Raw genomic sequence first — 24923 nt, forward strand, 5'->3', positions numbered from 1 at the left:
TTCTTTACTGGAAAATAAAACCATAACTTGTTGTCAGAAATAAATGTTTGAGTTGGAACTATACTGGGTGTTAAATTAGTTTGTTTTTGCCACTTGGAGGCTGCACATTTTATTTGGCTGGTGAATTTATTTGATCCTTAAAAGAGTCATTTGACATCTTGAACCATTATGGGCTGTTGACAAACCAAATTCCCTGTAGGAGCCAAAATGGCTAATTTCCTTATTCTTATAGGTTTTGCAGTCATTTAACAAGTTAAACATCTTCTGAAAGTAATCAGGCTTAAAGCCACATCCCTCCCCATAAATGATCACAAGTAGTGTGTTCAGAGGGATTTAAATGCCGTTTAAATCTAATATAGACTAATAATAGAATAGTGCTGCAGGGTAAAGTGTCCTAGAGTCAATCCTCCACTGTACTTAAGCACATGTATTTAAGTTCTGTAGCTTACTTAAGTACAATTTCGTGGTAGGTCTGCATTGAGTATTTCTATTTTATGCTACTTTAGTTCACTATATTCCAGCCAGAAATATTGTACTACATTTATTTGACAGCTATATTTACTCATAACTCGTCATCGTCAGACTTTACGAACAGAACACACGAGGAGAGGAGCTTATGAATTGTGATGCAGCGCTTCACTCGCCACTATAGTGTATAAAGTATTTAAAATGGGCTGCACATCGAAAACTTATTATGATATGATTATGATGAGTTATGATAACTGATAATAATGTATATCAGTACTCTGAAAGGAGTGTTTCTGCATCATGAGTACATTTACCTTTGATACTTTAAGTAAGCCTCATAATATAATATAATAATACTTATCCTTTGAATGCAGGACTTTTACTTGTGCTAATGGGGTATTTAGGGATGTGAATATAACTTCCACCACTGATTGTAGGTCATAAATAAATAACAAATTGGACTAACGTACTTATGAAGCTTTGTATTTTTGGCAAGCGCTCAATTGTCTCACCCCCAGCCGACTGTCAAATAATAAACCCCCCTGCAGCTAAGACTAGAGTATGCGTGTTTATAGCCATGACTTTATCTATTGCCTCGTGCATTTACTCTCTATCTATCTCTCTCTCAAGCAGAAACTTTCCTCTCCTCCAGTCTGTGTATGTTATTTGGTTGCTAGGGGTGGAGCAAACATCTTCAGCCCTCCTCTCACATTATTTTCATCCATGCTTACGTCTGGGACAGCAGTTCCGCATTCCTGAGCTCTCACAGACAAGATCAGTACTTAAACGGGCTGATGCAACGGCTTCAGTTGTTAGTCCCAAAGCTCACATCCGACTCCACTCCCGCTCCGTCCCATTATTACTGCGGATTTTCGGACGCACAACAGGTAAGACTGCGCGTGAGCCGTCGAGCTGCGTCGCTATCGTTTATAATTACAAGCTTACTTGCATACATATATATATGTATATATATATTTTTTTTGCACTTCTCTCAACCACGTTGTAACGTCAGAGGCTCAACACGCTGGATTTGGTTTGTTAGACGAGTTTTTTTTTTTTTGCAAAGGTTATAATATGAATATATGCAGATGTATTTCCACTCAACTGCTGGGGAAGAACTCTGAGGTTTTAATAGTTTTAAAGTTCCCCCATGCTCCCACAGCAGACAATGTGTCAATGTGTTGCTACAACCGGTAAATACATTGTTGTAGCAACTGTCGCCTCGCACAGCTCGTTATTTACAGACCCGCTAACTAAATTAAACAGCAGCTCGTGTCGCATTGAAGGTGTGTGTGTGTGTTTTTTTTTATATATCTCGTGAGTCTTAATTTGAGTGTTGCTAAACAGGAGAAGTGTCGGTTAGCCTTGTGGAGACAGTTATGTAACGCCACACATGCTGCACACTGTGGGGCTTCAATGTTACTGCAGCGCCAAGCGACAGTCTGGTGCACCAAACTGTGCGCACTCTGCTGGCTTTTTACACTTTTCACATTCAAATAAACACGCGAATGAAACTCTGTCACCACCGTGCAATCGTGTGCTTGTCTGGACTGTTGTGGAATTAGAATCGGCTCGCTCTTCCAATTCATCTGCCTTTGAGACACTCTTTAGTTGATACCCGATATACTAAAGATAGCAGTGTGTCTCTGCTCGTATGGATGAAATGATAAAAAAAAGGGCTGCAACTAATGATTATTATGATTATTAATAATGACAATAAACATTAGTTTGCAGCCCTTGTTGTCATCATAATAATGTATCGTTATTTCTTGATTAATTAATCAATTATTCAGGCTATAAACTAAACACTGCCCATCACAGTTTCTCAGAGCCTGAGGGGACGTCTTCAAATAGTTGTGTCAGATCAACCACAAAGAGACATACACAATGGCATGAAATACAAAAAGAGAATATCCTCATATTTGAGAAACAGCAACCGGAGAACTTTTGTTCAATAATTCACTTTCACTTACAATGAATCAATTATTTGTTTGAGCTCTCATGACAACACTAAGACTGGTACTATGCATAGTAATACATCTCCTTATCCCTCTCTACAGCGTCCAAACACAGTTGCATCATTGACAGAAGACGACTGACAAGTTTTCTCTGAGTAAGTATTTAAATCAGTTTTACATTGAATTAATCAGAGATGCTCTCTTGAGTATCGCCTTCTGCTGCATGTTTTTTTTTGTTGTATTGTTTTGTAAAACCGGTTCACCTTGAAGTGATGTAAATGAAGTGTGAAGTTTGTTTGGCAGCATGTGAGTACAACAAATAATGTGCACTCAGATTTACTCGTTTTAGCCCATAACAGTGCACGTGCTCTGTATGTTTAACCACACTGGATAAGGGACATTCAGTGTGTGTGTGTGTGTGTGTGTGTGTGTGCTGGAGTTACATGTGAATTTGCATCTACTACAAACAGACCCCAATATTACACTTCTCCTTGATTACCACATCTTTTGCTCCCCCCCCCCCCGGTGTTGTTGTGATGAGCCCTTCTGTCCACATCAGGATCTTTTAAAAGATTTACACTTCACTGTGTAACCGGAACCTCATCGAGACCACAGGCAGCTTCAGTTATCTCCCCTGTTGGCCTGAAGGTTAAAGGCCAATCATGGAATGGGAAATATGATGGGTAGGGGCGGATCATGTTTGTGGGTTTGTGACCTGCAAGTTCATAGGTTCAGTGTTTTCCGATACAGTGGGTGCACGCCCTTCAGCTGGCGCAGTTATCGCTCCGTACAACTACACGCCATGCAGCAGGGGAGTGCTCTTTACATACGTGTTTCCTTTTGTCTCTTTATTTGTGTTTGCGCGAAGTGAACACGCGCGTGTGTCGCAGAGGGTTTAAATGCCCCAGCGCCTGCCGGGGCACATCCGTAGGATGGTTTCTGCATAAATGGAACGCTGCAGTGGATTAATGGGGAAGGGCTGGCGAGCCGACAAGCAAGCAGCACAGGGCCGACAGGGCTGAGAGGCTGGACGTGGGCGCACAGGGTTTATTTTAAGTAGAAATGCCTTCCAGTGCGTCTCTGGAGAGATGGAATTGCCAAGCTGCACCCCAGTACACTGAATAGACAGCAGACGCATTGCAGGAGAGCGAGCCAACTATGCAATAGCTAGGCTCAATGATACTAATACTGATGCTGGGGGAGCAGCTATTCACTGCTCTGTGTATCACATTGTAGCCCCCCCCCCCCCCCCCCCCCCCCCCCCCAATAAGCCTTTCCACATGGTTTTTTGAAACAGTGTGTCAGGACAGACTAGATGTGCACCGTGGAAGCAAACACCCACATGTGCAAAGGTGTAACTGAGAAGAGACATTAAAGCCAGCGTTTTTGAGCACAGTAAAAGCTCCTTTACATGGTTGTGATTTCCAGATTTCCTGAATTTCGTTTCTACGAAATTGTCACCAACATGTCGACCTCAGCATTGACGTTTAGCTGGCAGCACTGAGGTGAGGAACAGGACTGAACACATAGCACGGTGCAGACACTGGGGCTTGTTTAATCAGAGCAAGCGCGTGCTCGACGTGGGGCAGATGAGGAAACATCAGAGGACAAAGTATGACAACCACACGTTACGTAAAAAACACGGTTGCTTCAACGGGGCGGCGTTATATCAGACTTTCAGCACTTGGTTGGGCAATATCTTATTGTCGGGGATTGCGCATATCTTGCCTTGGAGCTGTCATAGACGTGAAGTCCGTGCATTTGAAATGTCTGTTGTCTGCATTTTGATTCATTTATTCCATGTCTGAGCCAAGAGAATAAAAAGCTCAGAGCCATACAAAGTCTAATCCAGATTTCCAACGTGAAGAAGAAAAATAGAAACAATATAATAATTCAAGCGGGACCACCCAGATGCAGAATATAGATGTGCGACTGTTTGAATGGCATGAAGCGGGCCGAGTCAGGAATCCAGCCAATCATCACATAGTAACGTTTGAATGAAGGCAGCCACAGTCCTCGCGCCTCGTGCATATCCGCAGGTGCTTTGTGTTTCGATTTGCCTGAACAATGTTTTCATTCTCAGGCTGAAGTCTACAGTAAAAATGCAAAAGTTAAACTACCCGCTCTCTTGTGTAACTTTGATTACCTCTGCATGCATTGTACTTCAGCTTGGCTCACTGCTGAGACATCCCAACTGTAATTGTGAGGGGAAATTAGGCTGGCTCATTACCGCCGCAGCTGAGGGTCTCATCATCATTGGCGATATTGCAAGGTCAAATGGTCGTAATTGCTTCGAATTGCTCTGGGAAGGTTTAGTTATCTTCACGAGAGGAATCGTGAAAGGTTCCTCATATCTGCGGCAGCTGTTTAGCCTTTAAGAACTGCCAAAAGAGAAATGAAAGCTGAAATGAAAAGAGATTCCATTTTCTGTTGTGATAATCACTTCCACTCCCACACACCGTCACCCCTGAGTCTAATGGCCAGAGATGACCGCCGTACGATCAGAACAACAGCCATTATTACCGTCTCTTCCCCCCTCTCATGCCCGTGTCTTGTCCCTCCAATGAAAATATAATGAGGGGGTTTTGAGGAATGCCGATGCTGTATATTTGGACTGTCCTAAACTGTCCTCAAGGATAGTCGGTGCCAAATTCCCTGGTTTCCTCAGAGGATTGCGAAAACGCTGTAACTCAACACACAGCCTGACTGAGTGCAGACGGTAATGATGATCGCCGAGACCTTGGCCAGAGATTGAGAGAGCATGCCTTGGCCCGGGCCTTCGCGCTCATTGTTCATTTTCAGCGCTTGTGCGGTGTTAGCGCTGTCGACGCCGTTTAAAAGAGTTCTGCTAGGTGCTGGTGTGTGGGCCGTGTAATGCATTATTAGTCCAAAATTAACTGACAAAAAGTGGTCCAATAGAATCTTGGAATGTGTGCGCGTCCTTCCCATAATGCTCCCCCGTGATCCAGTGATTTAAAGTTGAGTCGTCCGGCAGCACAAATACTTAACTTTGTATGTCAAGCAAAGATAAATTAGCAAGCATATGCTTTCAAACCCTGCTTGCCTGTCTCCAAAAAGACTGCGCTGGTAGAAGTTGAATGTTAGTGGGCTCCTTTTTAAAAAAAAAAAAAGCAGCAGTCTATGAAGGTAATGAGTGGCCTTTGAAAACCCCCCCCCACCTTCACCGTCTCTATAGGGGACGAGGATAATAGGGCCTCCAGTCCTGCTGCAAGCCATTGGTAAGGGGCTGAATTCCTCCACACTGTTAATTGGTCTCAGGAATGACACAGGAAATGGACACATTTGGTTGAGCCGAAGACAGATAGAGTATGCGAGCAGAGAAAGCAGCCAATTGTAGACGTGTGGAGTATCGGGCACACTGACTGCCTACACATTACATATAGGAACCCTCACATGCACAGACACACTCCTCACGCAGACCTCCGGCTATCTACCGCTCACATGCAGTTCGATTAGTGTTGGGCTGAAGCCAGAACCTGCGTAGAGTACGCTCCTATACTTCATACTTCATAAATGACATTTCTGCTCCCCGCCTTTTGGCTTCAGCTCGTCTCCCCTCAGTTAGCCCCGAGAGGCAGCGGCGCTGGGCTGTGTAGGTGTCTTTGTTTGAGGCTAGTGTGGGCCTAAAAGCTGTGGCGCTGGCTTTTCTGCTCCACTGCAAAAGCACAGTAACCACGTTGCATCATCAAACGCTGACCACTAATCCTCGGCTGCAGGCTGCTGACAGAAAAAAAAAAAAAGAAGAAGAGAAAAATACCCCTCTTTTGAAAAATGTAAAAATCACTTTTGACTCATGCTTTTGGGTATAATTACACAGAGCGAGACATGCATCAGCAAACTTTCCCTGTCTTGTACAGATGATGCTTCTTTAGGCTTTCATGTCTCAGAGCTTGACGGGGTGTTAAGTTTGCGAGGGGGATTTCAAGATACTTGTGTGGCAGGTTGAAAGCGACGGAACGGCTTGAACATAAAACAAACGTTCTACTTAACTTAAAAGTCACACCAGCTATTATGTGTTTGAGTTTACAGCAGTACTAACTCACTTTGTAATCTCATAATTGAAGGCGTCTTGCGTCAGACATCATTTCACCGTTGTTTGGAGGCCGCAAGTAAAACTACTTCTTAGGGTTTTTTTGATTCATGTGATCTGATGTCATGCAGAGGTTTATGTATGTTTATGTGCTGAAGTATTTCTGCGCGCGTGTGTTGAAGTCTCTGTCTCAGCTGCATGCTTCGACAAGCCATTGTATGGAATGGGGGCTTTCCTTGCAATATGTCTGACTGAGGAGGCTTACATTACAAAGTACTGTATACAAGCCAGTCTGATAGGCATACAATATAATTATTCCTGGAATGACTTCTTTTTTTATGGTGTCAATTTCCATTGAAAAAAAAAAAAAAAGTGTTTGTCCAGGACCGAGCCTAACCTGAGTCTCTGTAAACTAGTACCGAGTGTCTGGCCACACTCCATTTTGGCTCTGAGAGCGATTTTGCTCAGTCATTCCTAATGGGTGCTTCAGTTTCCTGTGGCTGTTCTCTCAGCCCAGGGGTTAGTTTGCATCGCATCTTTTGAATTCCAGCACTGTTACTGGTCAGGAATGAGCAATGTAAGAAAAAAAAAAAAAAACATGGCCTACTCTTTTTATCACAAGCCATCCGATCTGATGTGAAACTTAAGACCATAATCTAATAGTCTAAAGACTTTATAGTAAATGCAGTGGTTCAGTCACTTCAGCCCAACAATTCTTTGGGTTTGGCCATCAGCCTATTTGAGAGCTCTCCTTCTCAGTCACCCCCTGGATTAGCTGCCATATGGTTTGCCTTGTTCTTAGACAGCCTATCTGCAGAGAGAGAGAGAAAAGGCCTTGGCACCTTCCAATCCTCCACCTCTCCCGGGGGTTTGTAAGAGAGAGAGAGAGAGAGAGAGAGAGAGAGAGAGAGGGAATTTTGTCTGAGCGATTTTTTTTTTTACCAGGGCTGTCTTGTTCTTTTCCTCTCCAGCAAAAACAACAGGCTGCTGCCAAGGGCAGTGTAAATGGGAGTATACATACAGTGGGAGAGAAGGAGGGAGGGAGAGAAAAAAGGGAGGGAAGGGGGCAGCCGGGATTTAAATAATAAAATGCCTCATTGGACAGTGGCTCCACACACCAGCTTGTCCTTGGAGCGAATAAATCATGCAGACTGGAGGTGGCAGGGAACAGGTCAAAAGCAGCGTGGAGGTGCGACAGGCTTGACAGGCGATGCACTGTAATGCTTCGCGTTTGTGGCAATTAACATGCAGATGCAACAGTGCTAAATAACCCTCACTTTGTGCCCTCAGATTGTTAAACTTACGAGTTATAATGTAGACAAGACGGTAATAAAATGAAAGCATTGTGTGACAGATGTAGCTCAGTCTAAATTATGCAGCAGAGAAGAAAAGACTATTGCGCATCGGAATTCAATCCCTCTCGATAAAAGTGGGCTGATTTGGTTTCCACCATGCTCGACAGTAAACTCCGGCCCAACTGTAAAAACACTCTGAGACCAGCCCATAACCAGGGTGGAGTACATTAGAATAGAGTTACATAACCTTGTTTTTTTTCATTACCTCCTCTGTGACTTTTGTAATAGAGCGAGTCTTTTCAGCCCTGCAAGGAGAGCGGCGAAGAAAGAAAAAACCTGGTTTAACTTACAATACGGTCGGCCTGTCAGCTAGTCACCCACCAGCAGAGTCAGCTGTTTCCCGAACCACCTCACAATACTGGTCTTTGTTGGTTCCATATGAGAGGGGCTTTGTTCCAAACCTGTGGAGGTTCAGCTTCTTCGGCCCGATGCTCACGAGGCAAATGTGATTCAAGATGTTAACGTATAAGTCACACCGATATCATCAATCTTTTTCTTTTTTTAAACTCCTCGTAGCTTTGGGTTGTTCGGGTAATCCTAGCCGACAGTCTGTCAGCTTGCCAAAGTTATGGAAGTATCAGCTATTCTTTCGTATCAGTCATGCAGGTTTTTTTTTTTTTTTTTGTCAAAAACTAAAATTTGATCCACAAAGAGTTTCTGTTTCTATTCAGTGTAACATTTCATCAGCAGAAAATGTGTAATTTGCCTCAACTACCCATCTGGACATTTTATTGTCCATAAATACTGAACAGCAAGAGAAACGATTTCAGACTTTTCTGCCTCTCCTCAGAGATTGCAGGGATGGGCAGGGTACGGCCGGCTCGTGTTTCACTGGTCCCATCTGTAACATTTGTTTTTTATTTGGCCCATCAGAAGTTTCCCAACTCTTGGTCGAACAGTAATTAGAGAGACTTCTTAATTCTCCAGCCACTTCCTTGAGGCCTTTTCCTCCCCGCTGTACCTCATTCCTCCCTGATTACATTAAGAAGTGCTGTGGTAAACCCCCTTTTAAAAACAACCCAAAATTGTTGAAAGAGGGTGGCAGTGGAATGCCCGAGCGTTACCCGCTCCGTTTTCGACATGAGTGCTTTCGATACCCTGTGAACCGTCTTTACGGAATAAATTATAAGTGTAGAAAGTCTTCAATCCATGTGATCATACCGAAGGGGTTTCATGGCTTCTCTTCGCGTGTGAAACTACAGAGATGAGCGTGTCGCTGCTGACAGTGAGAAGTTTGTTTTTTCACCGGCTGCTGACTAAGAAGATAACACAGCTGTCAAAGCTGTCAACGTTTGAACGCATTCTTGGAAACAGCAACCCGTATTTAAAAGATGTTTGATGACAAGGACTGTAAAAAAAAAAGACAGTAAATTAATATTTTTCGTGGATGGAATGCCAAGTCCATAAGATCATAGCAAACATAAAAGATACCCTCAGAGGACTGTAATATGATAAGGAATGTTATAAATGTACAGCTCATGTTACGACAAGAGAATAGAAGAATGAGAAGTAAATCTATTCAAAAAAGAACTATACGCAATAAAACCAAGACTATTTAAATGTGTGTCCACTGTGCTTTTTATGTACTAATAACGTAACATTTTCGGTAACTTCTTTAAAGGCTCGGTTCTCTAGCGCTAATCGTTCCCTTCCTCTTTTCTCTCTCTCCCCCCACAGCAGCGGTGGTGGCCGAGTCGGACATGATGCCGGGACAGATCCCTGACCCTTCGCTGGCGGCGGGCTCCCTGCCCTGCCTGGGCCCGCTGGCGGGCATCTCGGCCACCACGCTCACCGATCAGCTCAAGCTGGCGGACTTCCGCCAGCTGGGTACCATGCTGTCCCCGCTGCACTTCCTGGGGAGGCTAGGGAAGAGGCCGCTGGCCATCAAGACCGAGGTGAGGAGGGAGAGAAAAGAGGAAGTGTGCAGTGGAAGGGTGTGAGAAGGATGTACATCAGAGGGTCACAGAGGGTCAGAGAGTAGAAATGACATTATGTAAACGCCCGTTTCTCACATTAACAATAGATTGTGTTTGCAGATGGATGAAGATGACGATAGGAGGAAACGGAGACGAGAGAAAAACAAGGTAGCAGCAGCACGATGCCGAAACAAAAAGAAGGAACGGACCGACTTCCTTCAAAGGGTGCGTTCATGACACTGCAAACATACTGAGAAGCAGAAGCAGAGCAGCTAGGAGTGGCAGCCAAATGCAGCCCGACTTACTAGAAGTGCTCTGAATAATGTATCCGTCTTGTAGTTTCTAATAATTCCACTTCTCCGTGCAGGAATCAGAGCGTCTGGAGATGGTGAACTCCGACCTGAAGGCCCAGATCGAGGAGCTCCGTATGGAGAGGCAGCAGCTAATGGTGATGCTCAACCTCCACCGGCCCACCTGCATCGTGCGGACCGACAGCGTCAAAACACCCGAGAGCGAGGCCAACCCGCTGTTGGAGCAGCTGTCCGACGACGGCAAGTGAAACCAGGAAACACCGGGGGGGACGCAGAAAGTCCCCTGACGCAAAGTGCCAGCCTTTTTAAAAAAAAAAACATAACTGGCAATACGTTTCTAAACAAGCACTTGAGCTCCAAGCTGAAGACTTTTGGAGACTCTGCCCAAAGACCTGAGGTTGTCGGGCTTCCTTAGTACTGCTACATGAGCTGGCTCTGTCCATTGGAAGACTGGAAATACCCCAGTTTCATCTCCGCATTAACTGTTGTTGTTGACACCCGCTGTGCCTAGTTGTGACTTCAACCATCTCTACATTAAAAAAAAAAGGGACCAATGGAAACAGTAGAGTACGACTGGAAACAACGCTGAGGAAACACACTAATATCAATATGGTGCTCTGTTACAAAAGCCCTGAATAGATTGTGTGCCATTGTTTCAATGCAGAGGCTTAGTGTTCTGCAGCTTTTTTTTTGTATGCTAGCTGACATATACAGGTGTAGAGTTTTTAGGACACAATACTCAATACAAGTACACCCGACAGAGTTGTTTTTGTAATGTTGATTTCTATACTCTGCCTCGACGATGGCAGTAACCGGTTGATCCGATTTGTGGTGACGCTGGCGTCATGAAAAAGCACATATACACAAAATGTTTACACCCGTGTTTTTTGGACTTGTTGTCTGTCCATTATTGTACTTGTTTTATACTGCTTTGTATACATAAACATATATGAAATGCTCGTTAGTCACTTGATGTGATTTGTCCTTTTCCATCTTTCCAGTCCGTGTCTGTCACGTTGTGCTGTCAAACAGCTGTGAAAACAAGCAGAACTCTTTTCAGATGAGCAGTAATCCAGTGTCTGTTCTGGGCCTGTACCTGCTATGTGTGACTCTGTTACCATGAATAGATTAAAATTTATTTTCTAACTACAGGAAAGGGCACGTCTTGTTGTTTTTTTTTGGATTTGAAAATCAGACGTGCAACAATCTCAAGTGTTTTTCAGAGAAATTAGTCAAAGTCCTTTGTGTGTTTGCTCCTCCCAGTCTCAACACTAGAACTATCAAGTGACAGAAGTTGTGCAATCGTGTTTCTTCAGCTGAGGCACATTGCCAAAAGCGGGGCTTTACTTTCATTTGCAAAACTCTCAACGCGTTTATTTCTTCAAGGCTCGATTATTGCTGCATTATTGCTAAATGAAAGATGTTCTTACTTTCTGAAAAGCTTTAAGAAAGATCTTTCTCTTATTGTTTTAATTATCATTGAATTTAATTTGTATTACAGCTTCTTCAAACCCCGTCCATGCCTTGATCTTAGCTCTTTAGAGAACACCTACTAGCACCGTTTATATTATAATGTAATTACACAAGTCAAAATACTGCTGAAGGAGGACAACAGAACCTCACCTACGCTGATTAAATCTTATTTTAGACAGCACATTCATACTTATGATTTGGATGGAGCTAAATAAGAACATGAAGTTAACTTTGGAGCGGGTATTGTCCTGAGTGGTATCTACTGTGTGCCTCAAGTCACACTGCGGTCAACAGCGCCATCTAGTGGAACATTCCGCGAACTGCATGGTTTATAGCCTGATAAATCAATTCGACTTTACAATACTGATCGATATGTGGTCACATACTATAAAGACAAACGGCTAATATTTACATATCCGTACATCACATATTTTTCAACCGTTATGTCCTTTGAAAATATGAACTACGTAGTAACAACCGTTGGTTTCCTCTGGTTCCTCATATTTCTTTAACACGTTACACTTGAGAAAGTGACAAAACTCGCTCAGGTAAGCTGGTTTCTCTATTCTGAACAATAAAGAAACTTTAACGATACATTTTAACATGAAAGCGTTTTAAAATATTCGTTTTAAATGAATGTAAAGGTCCGCTCTTTCGACGTTGGTCTGCTTAACTTGCCTCCGTGGTCGCACAACTGAGGCGTCACCAAACCGCATGTTAACAGCGATTAACTATCGATTTGTAACTCGGTATAAAGTGTGAGTTTAAACGGTCTCATACTGTATTTCTAATGTATTTCGGCTCACACTGCGACAGAAAACCTCCAGTAAAAGCTCACAGCTCTCTCCTCCGTTTGGCGCAGGCGTAGTGCAGATACAGGTGAGCTGGTGGCTTAATTGTGATGGATCACAGTGAGGAGGTCGCCGAGGAGGAGCAGCGAGAGGAGGTCACCGAGGAGGAGCGAGAGGAGGTCACCGAGGAGGAGCAGCGAGAGGAGGTCACCGAGGAGGAGCAGCTAGAGGAGGTCACCGAGGAGGAGCAGCGAGAGGAGGTCACCGAGGAGGAGAAGCAACCATCTGATCAGACAGGCCTGGCCACAGGAAGCCAGGACCAGGTGGCGAAGCCAACCGAGGGTCAAGACAGTGGAGATGAGTGGGACACTGATCTGGAAACAGACAGTAGGTTAAAATAAACCATAATTCATTGACAATGGATGCCTAGTCTTCAACCCATTCACCTCTTTCTGCTGTCGTCCCTCTTTTGTTGTTGTTTCTTTCAGATGACACCAATGAGAACCAGAGTTTGACCCGTGCAGAGCAGTACCTGCAGGCCTGTCAGTGGACGGGCTCCATTCCCGTGTCCTCCTTCCTCCGTAACTTGGGTGAAGCCAATCTCAACCTGAACCACTATGGAGTGGGACCGCTGGGAGCCAAAGCTCTGGCCATAGCTCTGCAAGTAGGGCTTACATCTCTTCATCTATATTCACTATTATGACAGATTTTAGTACAATAATCACCAAAATTACATTAAGTTATGGATGGGTTCAGCTAAGAGTTTGTTCCCTTTGTATATTTTTTATTTACGTTATAGCTGTGTACAGAGAAAACATTTATTTTGTTCACGTTTTAGAATGACATCGATGTTACAAACCTTGAGCTGGAGGACAACGCACTTCAGGCCGAGGGGACACAGTATCTGATGGAAATGCTTCTAAACAACTCGACCATCCAGAGTCTAGTTAGTAACTATTCTCAAACTATCGAATACATCCGTTCTGAACTGCAAGAACGGCTCATTTTTTTTTATTTGATCGATTCTATTTATACTAAATGCTCACTTCCGTCTCAAAATGACTGAATGTCTTCATGTCAGAATCTTTCCAACAACCAGCTGCACCTTGAAGGAGCAAAACTCATCTCCAAAATGCTGTCAGACAATTACTACGTACAATCCATCAAACTCTCAGGTGATCAAGTCTTGCACCTGTCAACACATTTGTATGTGCACCTCTGTAACACAATGGAAATAAGTGAACTCTCTTTTTTTTTTTTAACTAGTAATTAAATTAATTTCCACTTCTTCACTTAGGAAATGATTTTGATGATTCTTCTGTGAAATACCTTGCGGATGCTTTAAAGGTTAGTACAAAGAATGATCCGTTGACTCCGTGCAAAAGAACATTTGAGCTCATGAACACATCCCATCTGATGAAGGTTTGCATAAAGCTTCATCGGTTTCTTTTATCCTTAGGGTGACTACGTAGTCAAGGAGCTGGACCTCAGTCACAACAAGATCTGTGGTACAGAAGGACAAAACCTGGGTGACATGTTAGGTACAGTAGTTCATCTTAGGAGAATGTCGCCGCTGACGCCAAATCCTTATCCCACAAAGCTCACATATAAACTAAAGCGATATTAAAACTATTGTGCATATTTTTTCCACCTTTCAAAAGAGGATAAAACATTGACACTGATTCCCCACTAAAGGTTCCTTTTCGTTCCTGTTTTTCAACCCCTGCTGATTCATTGACAGGTCCTGCTCCCTCTGTGCTATGTCTGTCCCATATGATACAAAGAAGTGGTGACATAACCTTCACGGGTCCAGTTGTGGTGATGGCAAATAACCACATCGTCAAAAACTCACAACATGTGCGCTACAGCGAACCACATCGGCCCTTCAGCTGGATACTTGTCTGACAGTAATGGGAATTCTAACAAACCATTTGTTTGTGTTTCCCATGCAAATATATATAAACAACAGTACATATTGTAATTGTCAGTCCGTCCCCAAAATCCCTGAAGTTTAAAGATATATTTAGCAGTCAAAACGAACACTGAGGATATATACTACTGTATAGACAGATTTTACATCAAAAGTTCATTTTATATTTCAGTTTGACTTTAAAAAGACTTCATGAATAATGTGTGGGTTCAAGTCTGAAATCTGATGTGACCTTTTGCATTTGTTTCCTCTTTCTCAAAGCCACAAATCTAGGTATGGAAGTCCTAAATTTGAGCTGGAACCATCTTTGTAAGGACGGTGCTGTGGCTTTGAGTGCTGGACTGAAGGTGACATATATATATATTCTACGGCCCGTTTTCCCATCCCAGCTGTTTGTCACTCACATTTTCCTTTTCTTCTTCTTCAGGGGAACTCGACTCTGAAGCAGCTGCAGCTGTCGTGGAACAGTTTTGGCCCCATCGAGGCAGAGTCACTGGGTGAAGCGCTGAAACACAACAGCACGCTGGTGCTGCTGGACCTCAGCAGCAACCTCATAGACGATCAGGCCGTGGCGCTCCTCTGCCCGGGCCTGGCCACCAACGCCACCCTCAGGGTCTTCAAGGTGAGCGGTCGAAAGGGGGAATCGCGACGCGCTGGTATCGCTATGTTGCGTTTGATCGGCATTATTAAATTCATGTTTGTTAAATGTGAGATTTGGCGTTTCTGTATTCTGTTCAGCTCTCCCATAACCCACTGACAAATATTGGAGCTCTGTCGCTGCTCAAAACAATTACAGAAAACAAGAACTCAGCCGTGGAGGAGATGGATATTTCTGTAAGTGCATGAAAAACTATTTTCACCTCAGCATATGAATCTTGTCTGTATGTGAATATGTGATGATTTCATCTGACTGCAGTACGTTTTTTATACATTCTGACGATGTGTGTGTGTGTGTGTGTCGTGCAGACAGTTTTTGTTTGTGAGACCTTTGTAAAGCTGCTGGGAGAAGCCCGTCAGAGGCGTCCTGGTCTGGATGTTCGGCACAACGTCATGAGCTCCGTCACCAGGAGCGTGTCGGCCCTCCGGGTCTTTCAGGTGAGCGGTCGGGAAGACAGAGAAATCTGGTGACTGATGCGTTTAGAACTGGGGTACCAAGAAGACTGCGTTTAAGCTCAAGACCTTACAGAAATTGTCTAAAGCATTGTAAAAAGAAAAAAAAAGGATATCTTCTGTGCATGTGTACTCATGAAACATGATCCGGTTTCTTCCCTAGGAATTCCTCGCAGAGCGAAATGAGAGCATCATGGACTTCTTCCAAGCGTTGGATAAAGAAGGAACCATGAATGTCCCCACCTCAGCCTTCAGGAATGCTGTAAAGGTCATCATATATTCATATACATCATTAATAAGTACTTAGCTGGTTTGAAGTGTTCAGATATCCACTATTATATGGATGAGCAATGGAGCAGATGATGTTGTCGTGCATGCAGGAAGCGAACGCACCTCTGGATCAGCGGCAGCTCGAGTGGTTGATCAAGAAGTTTGATAAGAAGTGCACAGCCACCATCATCTACAGGTTAGTCTGTGAACGGGTGTACGTAGCATCGTATTAGTAGTCCGTTATTTACCATGAAAAGTACTGTTAATGCTAGTCAGGAAGAAACCCAAACCGCAGTAACTTTTTTCATTTAATAAATCCCAGCTCTAGGTTTGTATTGGACCAAAGTTATTAGTTTTAAAAGGGCCAGGTTACACACATTAAAAAGAAAACATGCTTTCCCTCTTTGCCTTTCGCTGCCTAACCACCCAAATTGTTTCAGATTTATTTGCCTGGATTTTGAAACCTGAATAAATTTTTTATTTCATTAGTTTAAATGGGAAAACATGTTTCTTTTTCTTCATTGCTTGACAAAACAATCCTAACTCAAGGTTCACTTACAAGCTTTTTGTCGAGCTTTTAAACAGAACTCATGGTCTTCAGTGCATGGAGTTTGCTCAGTTGTCATCTCTCTTTGTTGCAGTCAGTTTGCCGGGCTGTCATAGACACAGAGACGTACAGCACGCAGAGGATTAGGTAGACGTCTTCAAATAAAACTTAATGGAGTCTCTTATTTGATTGTGTTCTTTATATGCTCGCAGTGGGACTTTGCAAATTCAGTAGGTCCTCCTTTCCCCCCCATACAGCTCTCAATTTCACATTTTTTTGCAAAATAATTTAAGCATAATTAGAGATACTCAAAAAGGAGGTTCAGCTGACCTCACAAACCCAATGGTAATGTGCACCACTGACAGGTGTATCCTAATAATATCCCCTCCCATCTCCTTCCACCGTGGTCCTTAGCTCAACCCAATTCTGTCCGGCATGAATACTTGAACCTCTGACACCAACCAGCTGCACCCACCTGAGCACCGCCAGCTGTGCCTGCGGCTGGGCCACGGGGTCCTCTGCCTCATTCTCTCCGTCCAAAAATAATCTTCTGGTATGACAACAGAACAGAGGAGGAAGAAGAAGAGAGCTGGCGTCCATATCAAAGGAGCGAGAGGAGAAAAAGAATAGGGCCAGATGCAAGCTAGTTGTTTCGACCACACTGGTTAGCGTTGAATGAAACGGCCTGTAAAGGAAACGGCGCCGTTATGAATATGCATCGCTTATATGCAGGCCCTGCAGAGTGGGTTTATTAAGGGGGAATTGTCTCAAGGTGCGATATCCCACAGTGCATTTTGTTTCCGCCTGGTGGCTCCAGCGGTAACCACAGAGGAGACAAAGACAGGACGCACCGTCTCACCCGCACCTCGTTATTGACTCGTGTGTAAACGGCTTGACACCTAATATTGTGGGTCGCGAGGACATGGGACAACTCTTTTAAACTAACATCCCATTTCATTTATATATCATTATATAGTTTTCCTTAAAGGGGACTTTGTGAAGACGTCCGTGTGAAATGTCGAATCCAGCGCTTACCCTGATGTCTCCTTGTTCCTGCATCTCAATAAAAAGATGAGGCAAAGAAATTGGTCATTTTAAATTCATCACTCATCCTTTTCTTTTAATCAAATAAAACACACTTTGTTAATTTCCTCCATGTTTGTCTCAACTTCCTCTGTGAGTCCTGTTCTGGGGGAAGTTTTACTTTCCTTCATGTAACTGGAACTCCTGCCGCTATTTCATGCTTTTCTGTTCATATCTGAAGAGAGCCCAGATAATAATAAATAATAACACACCTAATGCCGTTATGCTTTTGGTCCATTTGTTGCTGTAAAACCTGTTGTGGTAATTTGGCCCCGACTGCATTCATGAGGGATGCGTTCAGAATTAACAGCAGGATGTTAGTTAGAATGAGTTCGTACAAGCTTACGAGGTTTATTCATTTGACTAAATGTGCGACGCTGTAGAGTACATCAAAGCCTTTACTCTTTAACTTGACATGGTGTACTCAATAATAAGTTTAAGTGTAAACTTAAACTCAAAGCACACTTTTTTCCCCCCCGATTGGACTAAAAGACAATTCTTTATATAAAATTGATATAATTAGCGATTTAAAAGACAGAATAATTTAGGTAAATGATCCCTCTGATGTGGTTTAATGAAAACAAACAGCTAGCTGCCAATTCCTAATGGGCCATCTTTCATCTGAATGGACACAAAGACTTAAAACCCACATCTTATCGAGCAGCGCAATTGGAAATTCACAAATTTGGCCAAATTTTGAAGACGAAACAAAAAACCTGCCAACAAACCCTTCAGATATCTATGCACCCACTGGCACAGGTTGCCAATTAACATGATCTCGAAAGCGCTAATGGAATCTTGAGCGGTAATAAATAATTAAATTAAAGGGACCCTTGTATCATTGTTTGCTGCATTCAGGCCCATTAGGACCTCCAGTATTCTCATGGTAATCTAATGTTTGGGGTTTTTTTGTGGTCTCATAATGAATTCTGTGTTTTTTCCTCCAAACAGTGTTGTTCAGACATTTGTGTAGGTGCTGGCAGAGAAACAAAGACGTACATCGGGACCCTTTGTCTCCTGTGATTATTAAAGTAAACAGAAATACTGAAGGGGTGTCGTACACAGCTGCACACACTTGAGCCTGTGTTTGTGAAGTGGGAGAAAGGGCCAAGCAACCCTGAAGACTTCGTCAGAGAACATCCCATTATTTGGAGCTTCTCGAGGGCCGAGCGACGGGCCGGCTAATGAGGCTTTGAAGATCGGTCTTCGGCACAGAATTCATCCGCAGCAGAGAGTTTTTTCGGGGAGCAAAATAGATTTGGCACGAGATTAAATGCTTCAGCCAAGACCGGCCATGAAGACCTTCCCTGCCTCCGCCTTGTGCTTTTATTATGACATCGATATCATTTTTGAGTTTGTTCTTAGTTGAGTTTGGGCCTTACGGTGAAAAGTTCAGGTTCTCTCGTTGTACTATTGCCATCGTTTGGTCTTCAGACATTTTCAGGAAACACTTTTAAAATGCTCATCACGAGTTCCCAGAGCTCAATACGACACATTCAAAATGTCTTGTGTGAATAACGATATTCACAACCCAAAGAGATTCAATGTAAAAAAATCATACAAACTAAAGCAGGAAACTTCACATTTGGGAAACTGGAACCTGTACTTTTAATTAATGTATTAGTCACTTGATAGAAAAAGAGTCGACGTAATGTTTCAACTCCAGTAAACCATTGTTTGAAATACAGCATGTACAAAGTCTGTGAAGTAAATGTGCGAGACAGATTTCAGTAAAGAAAACTCTTGATGTTTAATGTTTAAAATTGTTTCTTTAAATAGATACAAGTATTTTATATATATATATATGTATGTATATATATATATATATATATATATATATATAGGATAGCACAATGAAAATCTCAACATAAAAACCTGCTGCCAAATTGTGCTTTTTGAACACGATTCCAGACATGTTGAAGTGTTTTGTACAGTTTCTGAGTGTTGTTGTTTTTTATTTTTACTAAGAGCTCGTAGTGGTTTGATCAACATTTAAAGACTTTGATGGTCAAAGAATCTGCGATGCAGTTTTAAAGCAAAATCAAAATGATACAGGACACGGATGAATATGTTCCATACAAAGACCTGGTGTCCCGGTCACCGGTTTCGTTTCTTCAGACTGTTGCTAGTAACAATTACTATCAGCAAACCAAGAAATTCTTTCAATCCTGTGTTAACATGAAAACATCTTGAACTAATTTTGTGTGAGCTCCGCTGTGGAAAAAAAGGGGCTAAAAGGGGCACCGACTAACGAGCAGGGGAGAAAGTAACGCAGCCAAATGCTGCCTGGAAAAGCCATTTACTTTTACGATTGCACGAATGTGACAAGGACGCAGCGAGTGTTTATCTACTGCCTCGTATTTTCACCTGAAGAGCTCACGGGTATAACAACACACCCATGTGCGAGTTATCTTCAACTTTTTAAGCCCGTGTGCCAATTTCTGTCCTAAGACGTGTAACGTAAATGTGAGTAAATTCAAATGTAGCAAAAAAAATGACGGACGGAAGATGGCAAGCAGTCTTTCTGCTTTGTTAACGTCGCCAAAGCCCATTTTAAACGTATAATACCACGTATTTAAGCTTGATATGAGTGCGTCAACTCAACCTCGTTATACCCAAGAAGTCTGACTGAACGTTTAAAAAGGGACAGCAAAAGATTTATTTTTTTTGTACGACTTGTGCGTGTTTTGTGACGTGGAGTTCGTTTTATGCAGCTTTAAATAAGAGTAATGTGGTGGCAGAAACATCACATGTCCAGAAGCAGCACGCGGGGATCCTCCACCACCGCTTTGATCTTACGTAGGAAAATGACCGCTTCTCTGCCGTCAACCAGCCGGTGGTCGTACGTCAGCGCGATGTACATCATGGGCCGGATCTCAACCTGCCAAAGCAAAAAAAAATTAATTTGGAATTTGGAAAAGCAATAGATCCATATCAATATGTCAGATCATTGAAGCAATGTTTCTTCATCTATGGACACATAACGCTCACCTTGCCATTGATGGCCACGGGTCGGTCGAAGATGCCGTGCATGCCCAGGATGGCAGACTGTGGCGGGTTGATGATGGGCGTGCCGAACATGGAGCCAAACACGCCACCGTTGCTGATGGTGAAGGTGCCTCCGTCCATGTCTTCAACAGCAATGGCGTTGTTACGAGCCTGAGGCACACAACACAAAAGGCTTTCTCATTAAGTAGATATTGGTTGAATCAAAATTGCATTGCGGTCTAAAATGACAAGTATCTGGGACACCTATTGCATCTTTTTACCTTTTCTCCCAACGCATTAATGGTTTTCTCAATGTCAGCAAAGTTCATGGTCTCCACGTTACGGATCACCGGTACAACAAGCCCCTAAACAAACACATGTGTATTCAATGTTACCCAGCATTCAGCAGCAACAGTTTTTAACACAAAAATGTAAAGTTTTATAGGAGGTAAAGTCCTACCTTTGGAGTAGCTACAGCGACGCTAATGTCTACATAATCCCTGTAGACGATCTCTTTGGTTGAATCGTCAATAACTGCAGGAAAACAACGGGGATAAAGTTTAGAAAAACACACATAAAAACTATAATACTTGGCTAAGTTTATTTGAAGTAAAAGGTAAAACCAGTGGAAGTAAGCCGGCGTCGTCTTACCGGCATTGACAGCAGGTTGGTCAGTCAGAGCGTGAGCAGAAGCCTTCACAAACGCCGACATGAAACCCAGTTTGACGTTGTGCTTCTTTAAGAAAGCATCCTTATGGAGTTTCCTCATGTCCTGAATGTTGCTGAAGCATAATTGAGAAGGTATTAGAGCATGTGTTTAGTGAGGAAACACATTTTAATCTGTGGAGTCAAATACATCCGATGATCGTAAATGAGACATTAGCGTGAAAAATGGCACACTTGAACTGTGAGCCAGGTTGTTCAGTGCGGAGGCTTGTAGTCCTAACAGGCTACGGTTCAGACCAATGTAAATACTATGAAGAAAGTTGGAACAATCCGTTCAGGCTCACCCCATGTCCACCTCATTGAAGGTGGTCAACATGGCGCAGGTGGTCTGAGCCTCCTTTAGCCTCTGGGCGATCCTCAACCTCATACGGTTCATCTTCACCTGGACAGAAGAACAAACTTCACTGTTTCCAATATTAATGTAATAAAAGAAACAAAACCTGAGTGTGTCTGCAGTAGGTGTGTTACCCTGTTTTCTCCTCTCCCTGCTGATGTTACAGGAGCTGCAGCTGCAGCTGTGGGCTTGATGGCAGAAACTTGATGAAGGTGGAAAGACAGAATGTGACAATAAGAGCCAGACTCAGATACATCCTGCACAGTTATATTAAATAAATGCTTTCTGCAGAATGTGTATTCATATGATAAAGAAAGGAAACACACCAGGTTTGGCTTGTGCAGCCTGTGGAGGCACTGGTGGCACTGGAGGCATTGCAGTGGGAGCTGGAGCTGAAGCTGGAGGTGGAGGAGGTGGAGCTGCAGCCGGTGCCTCTGCTGCTGGGGAGGGAGCAGCTTTGGCGGGAACAGCTGTGGAAACACAAGTAAAAGAAGGACACATGTAGTACGAGTGTAATGATTCACAACTATGACATCAAGTATCAAAAATGTACTGTTTTGGTAATGGTCCTCAGGTATCACACTGCCTCCATCATATTCAAAATAATACTATTTTGTTGATAATCAAGCTCACCTCCTTTCCGGAGTTTGAAGAGGGGCATCCCTGGTTCTACCCTTCCTCCATCGGACACCAACAGTTCCTCAATTACACCAGCTGCTGGAGAGGGGACTGGTACCGAGGTCTGAAAGTACAAAAAAGTTTTTTTTTTCAAACTCTCTTTAAGAAGGAATAAACAAATACCAGAGATGATTTTAGGGTTGATGGTCTTTCTTGTTCATACCTTGTCGGTCTCAATTTCACACACCACTTCATCTTCATTCACCGAGTCGCCCACCGCTAAAACACAATCAATGAAAGAGCTTGGATTTGATTTGGCAGAAATACGATTACTTTAAACATTTGGCTCATTGGTAACAGAATGTATAATACCAACAACATTTGACCTGAGATATGTTGACTCACCTTTCTCCCACCTCACATCCCCCTCTGAAACAGATTCTGCAAATGCCGGCGTTTTGACCATGACAACCTCGTCCCCTGTACAAAAACAACCACTGCTTTAACTGAAACACACAGTGGTCTTCAATGCATAATGTTGAGAAGCGTTGCAATACATACTGTGGACAGCAGATGTCTTGAAGTATCTGATGTGGAAGACATTTGCTGAGGATGGAAATTCACATCTAAATGTAAAGGGGAAAAAAAAACAGTTACTTGCAAATGCAATTGTACAAACCAAATCGTCACGTTCAAAGACAGAAGACAGAATGGGAGAAAGAACTTACGGTTGAGAATTTGTGTAAACTAGCTGGCTGCAGACGGGAAGGCCTTAAGAGGAGAAAAAGGAGAAAGAAAGAAAATCAACAACAACTGCTTCTCCTGAGGCTGAAACATGAGAGGAGTTCTCTCAGAGCTGCAATTAACCACTTGTGGGCTCCTAAGACCTTCGATAAGCATCACTTATTCTGCTTTGGATGATCCACTGACAAAGCTTGTTTATTCATGAGCAATACAAATTAAAACCGCAGGTTTTAGATGTTGCATTACTGACGAGGTTCTCAAACCAAGCTGAAGGTCAAGTCTCCTTCATCAGAAGCACACTCACCTGAAACACTTCGTCGGACCAGCACATTATTTGCCTGAAAGCATAAAAAGGGGAACAATTAGTTTCATATGCATCTATTTATATATGTTGTTTGTGAATTTCTAATGGTTTTGGAAGCCTTCTAACTAAATCAACAGGAAATGAGGAACCGCCGTTGTCTCAACTTTCAGTGAAAGCACTGGAGTCTCCAGCGCTGACTGTAACGTTAACTGCGCTGCATGTTATGAGTCACGCCTGTGGGTATGTTGAGGGCAGGGCCTCGAGTGAAGAAGGCTGGTTCTGGCTGCTTTTTCCGTTGTTTGTCTGATGGAGTCGTTCGTTACTCAAACCCTAAAGCCCGACTGAAGTGGGATGCCAGAGGAGGGTGGAGCAGTCATAAATTATTCTTCTACAGTAGATCGAGGCATGTGCAGACATGCAGCCATCACGTTTCTTGAGTTTTTGGTTTCTCTGACTCACTAACCAGCTGGTGTTGATCATGAACCATGAAGAGCTGAGAGTCCCGATGAACCACCAACATATTTAGTTTAATCCGGGCTTTTGTCTTCTTGCATTAACTTTTTCAATCTGTTCTGTTTTAGTAGTTTCCTTAACAAACACTCTAGATTATTTATTTCACAAGACTTTCTTAATTAAAAATCTTTTGTGCCATTAAAGACACAAGGTAATGAAATGATACTGAAAGTAACGCAGTTTAACATAATCTCCCTGCAATAAATATATATATATATATATATATACACACACACATACATACAATATATAACTGCACCACAGAAGTAAGCACCTCTCTCCAAGACTCCTTTAACACAAGCATGGACATTGTAAGCTTGGTGAATGTATGCTTGCAGATCTGTTGTTTTAGACCACATTACTTTTACCTAATAAACTGTCAACTGACTGTGTTTCTAAACACCCCAATGCAGCACATAGTCCACTGGAGACACGAGCACAACAGCCTCCTTTGAAGTAGGCAAGACACGAGTAAGTCACTACAGTGGGGATCATGGTCAAGCGTCACTACCTGTGGCTTAAAGCACTGAAGACACAGCCGAAACCTGAAGCTTGAGCACATATATGTCAAACATGACATGGGCTATATATGTCAAACATGACATGGGCTATTTCTGTCATGTCAACTACACACGCCTCTTACAAACACGACACCATAACATGCTAGCATTAGCATTAGTGTCAAAACCAGTTATAGAAAAAAAAACAACAATGATGTAGCTTCCAGGGGGCACGAAACAAAGAACCCCTTTTTCAATAGTCAGATAGTTATTGGGATGCTGTTGTCTTCTTCTTGAGCTCACTGTCAGTGTCTGACTGTCTGCCCTTGGTAACTTCGGTGAGGCCCTGCTTCACAATGCTAACGTTAGCATTCAGCTAATTAGCTGTATCTCGTTTTACTCAGTAACAAATCGTTTCAGAGTTATTACACCGGCTCAGTTAAGTGTCCGACCTACCTGGCCCACCGCCGACAGAGAACGACCGAGCGTCCGGTATGCACATCTGGATCGCGATAACATAACGCTAGCTGTGTAGCTGTGTCCTCTTTAGCTCAATGTGACAGCGGTTGAAGGAGCGGTACGGAAGCTCGCTCCAAAGCGCGAGGGCGGTGCAGGTGGGACGAACCACTGCGGCTGGAACGGAGGGGGTGTGTGCGTCCGATAACATCGAGAATAGGGCGAAATAAAAGTACTTTTTCTTCAGATAACAAAATAAAAACATTCACATAGAGGTAACAGGACTGTACCATTGTCTGTATTAAGTAGTAATCCACACTTTTACAATTCTTTAGAATTAATTTCACAATAAACATCCATGGCACAACCACTATTTGGAAAAAGGATACATTAAATACAATTTGAACGTATTCTTCATATAGTCCCATTAAGAGTGGGTTGTGCGATTTAAATAGCATGTTATTGTGTGCAGGTAGG

The 24923-nt window shown here is 43.0% G+C and overlaps 3 protein-coding genes across 4 annotated transcripts; 2 read left to right on the forward strand and 1 right to left on the reverse strand.

Annotated features, from left to right (window-relative positions):
• The first annotated feature begins 1218 nt into the window (after window positions 1–1218).
• LOC306711102 (jun dimerization protein 2-like) lies at window positions 1219–11174 on the forward strand. Of its 2 annotated transcripts, none has more exons than XM_079179892.1 (5): window positions 1219–1355; window positions 2529–2581; window positions 9510–9727; window positions 9869–9973; window positions 10116–11174. In XM_079179892.1, the coding sequence occupies exons 3-5, from the start codon at window positions 9533–9535 to the stop codon at window positions 10305–10307; spliced, it is 492 nt and encodes a 163-aa protein (XP_079036018.1). In that variant the 5' UTR covers window positions 1219–1355; window positions 2529–2581; window positions 9510–9532; the 3' UTR covers window positions 10308–11174. The 2 variants fall into 2 exon arrangements, with proteins under 2 accessions (XP_079036018.1, XP_079036019.1); XM_079179893.1 differs by having other exon boundaries at window positions 9513–9727.
• Window positions 11175–12433: 1259 nt separating this feature from the next.
• On the forward strand, window positions 12434–15866 carry LOC306711696 (uncharacterized protein; the record flags this gene model as incomplete). Its single annotated transcript, XM_079180712.1, has 12 exons — window positions 12434–12710; window positions 12812–12987; window positions 13162–13269; window positions 13405–13498; window positions 13621–13670; window positions 13783–13864; window positions 14515–14600; window positions 14681–14875; window positions 14992–15087; window positions 15220–15348; window positions 15527–15631; window positions 15744–15866. 12 exons carry the CDS (start codon window positions 12434–12436, stop codon window positions 15864–15866), a joined length of 1521 nt encoding a protein of 506 aa, XP_079036838.1.
• Window positions 15867–18988: 3122 nt separating this feature from the next.
• Window positions 18989–24579, reverse strand: LOC306711532 (dihydrolipoyllysine-residue succinyltransferase component of 2-oxoglutarate dehydrogenase complex, mitochondrial-like). Its single transcript, XM_079180508.1, has 15 exons — window positions 24447–24579; window positions 22978–23011; window positions 22658–22700; window positions 22491–22555; window positions 22335–22409; window positions 22153–22208; window positions 21945–22053; window positions 21638–21781; window positions 21446–21513; window positions 21262–21359; window positions 20903–21033; window positions 20712–20785; window positions 20533–20616; window positions 20255–20422; window positions 18989–20144 (listed from the first exon to the last, which is right to left on the reverse strand). Exons 1-15 carry the CDS (start codon window positions 24507–24509, stop codon window positions 20010–20012), a joined length of 1347 nt encoding a protein of 448 aa, XP_079036634.1. The 5' UTR covers window positions 24510–24579; the 3' UTR covers window positions 18989–20009.
• Window positions 24580–24923: the final 344 nt, after the last annotated feature.

The sequence above is a fragment of the Pholis gunnellus genome, assembly GCF_910591455.1.
Source record: "Pholis gunnellus genome assembly, chromosome: 19".
Lineage (NCBI taxonomy): Eukaryota > Metazoa > Chordata > Actinopteri > Perciformes > Pholidae > Pholis > Pholis gunnellus.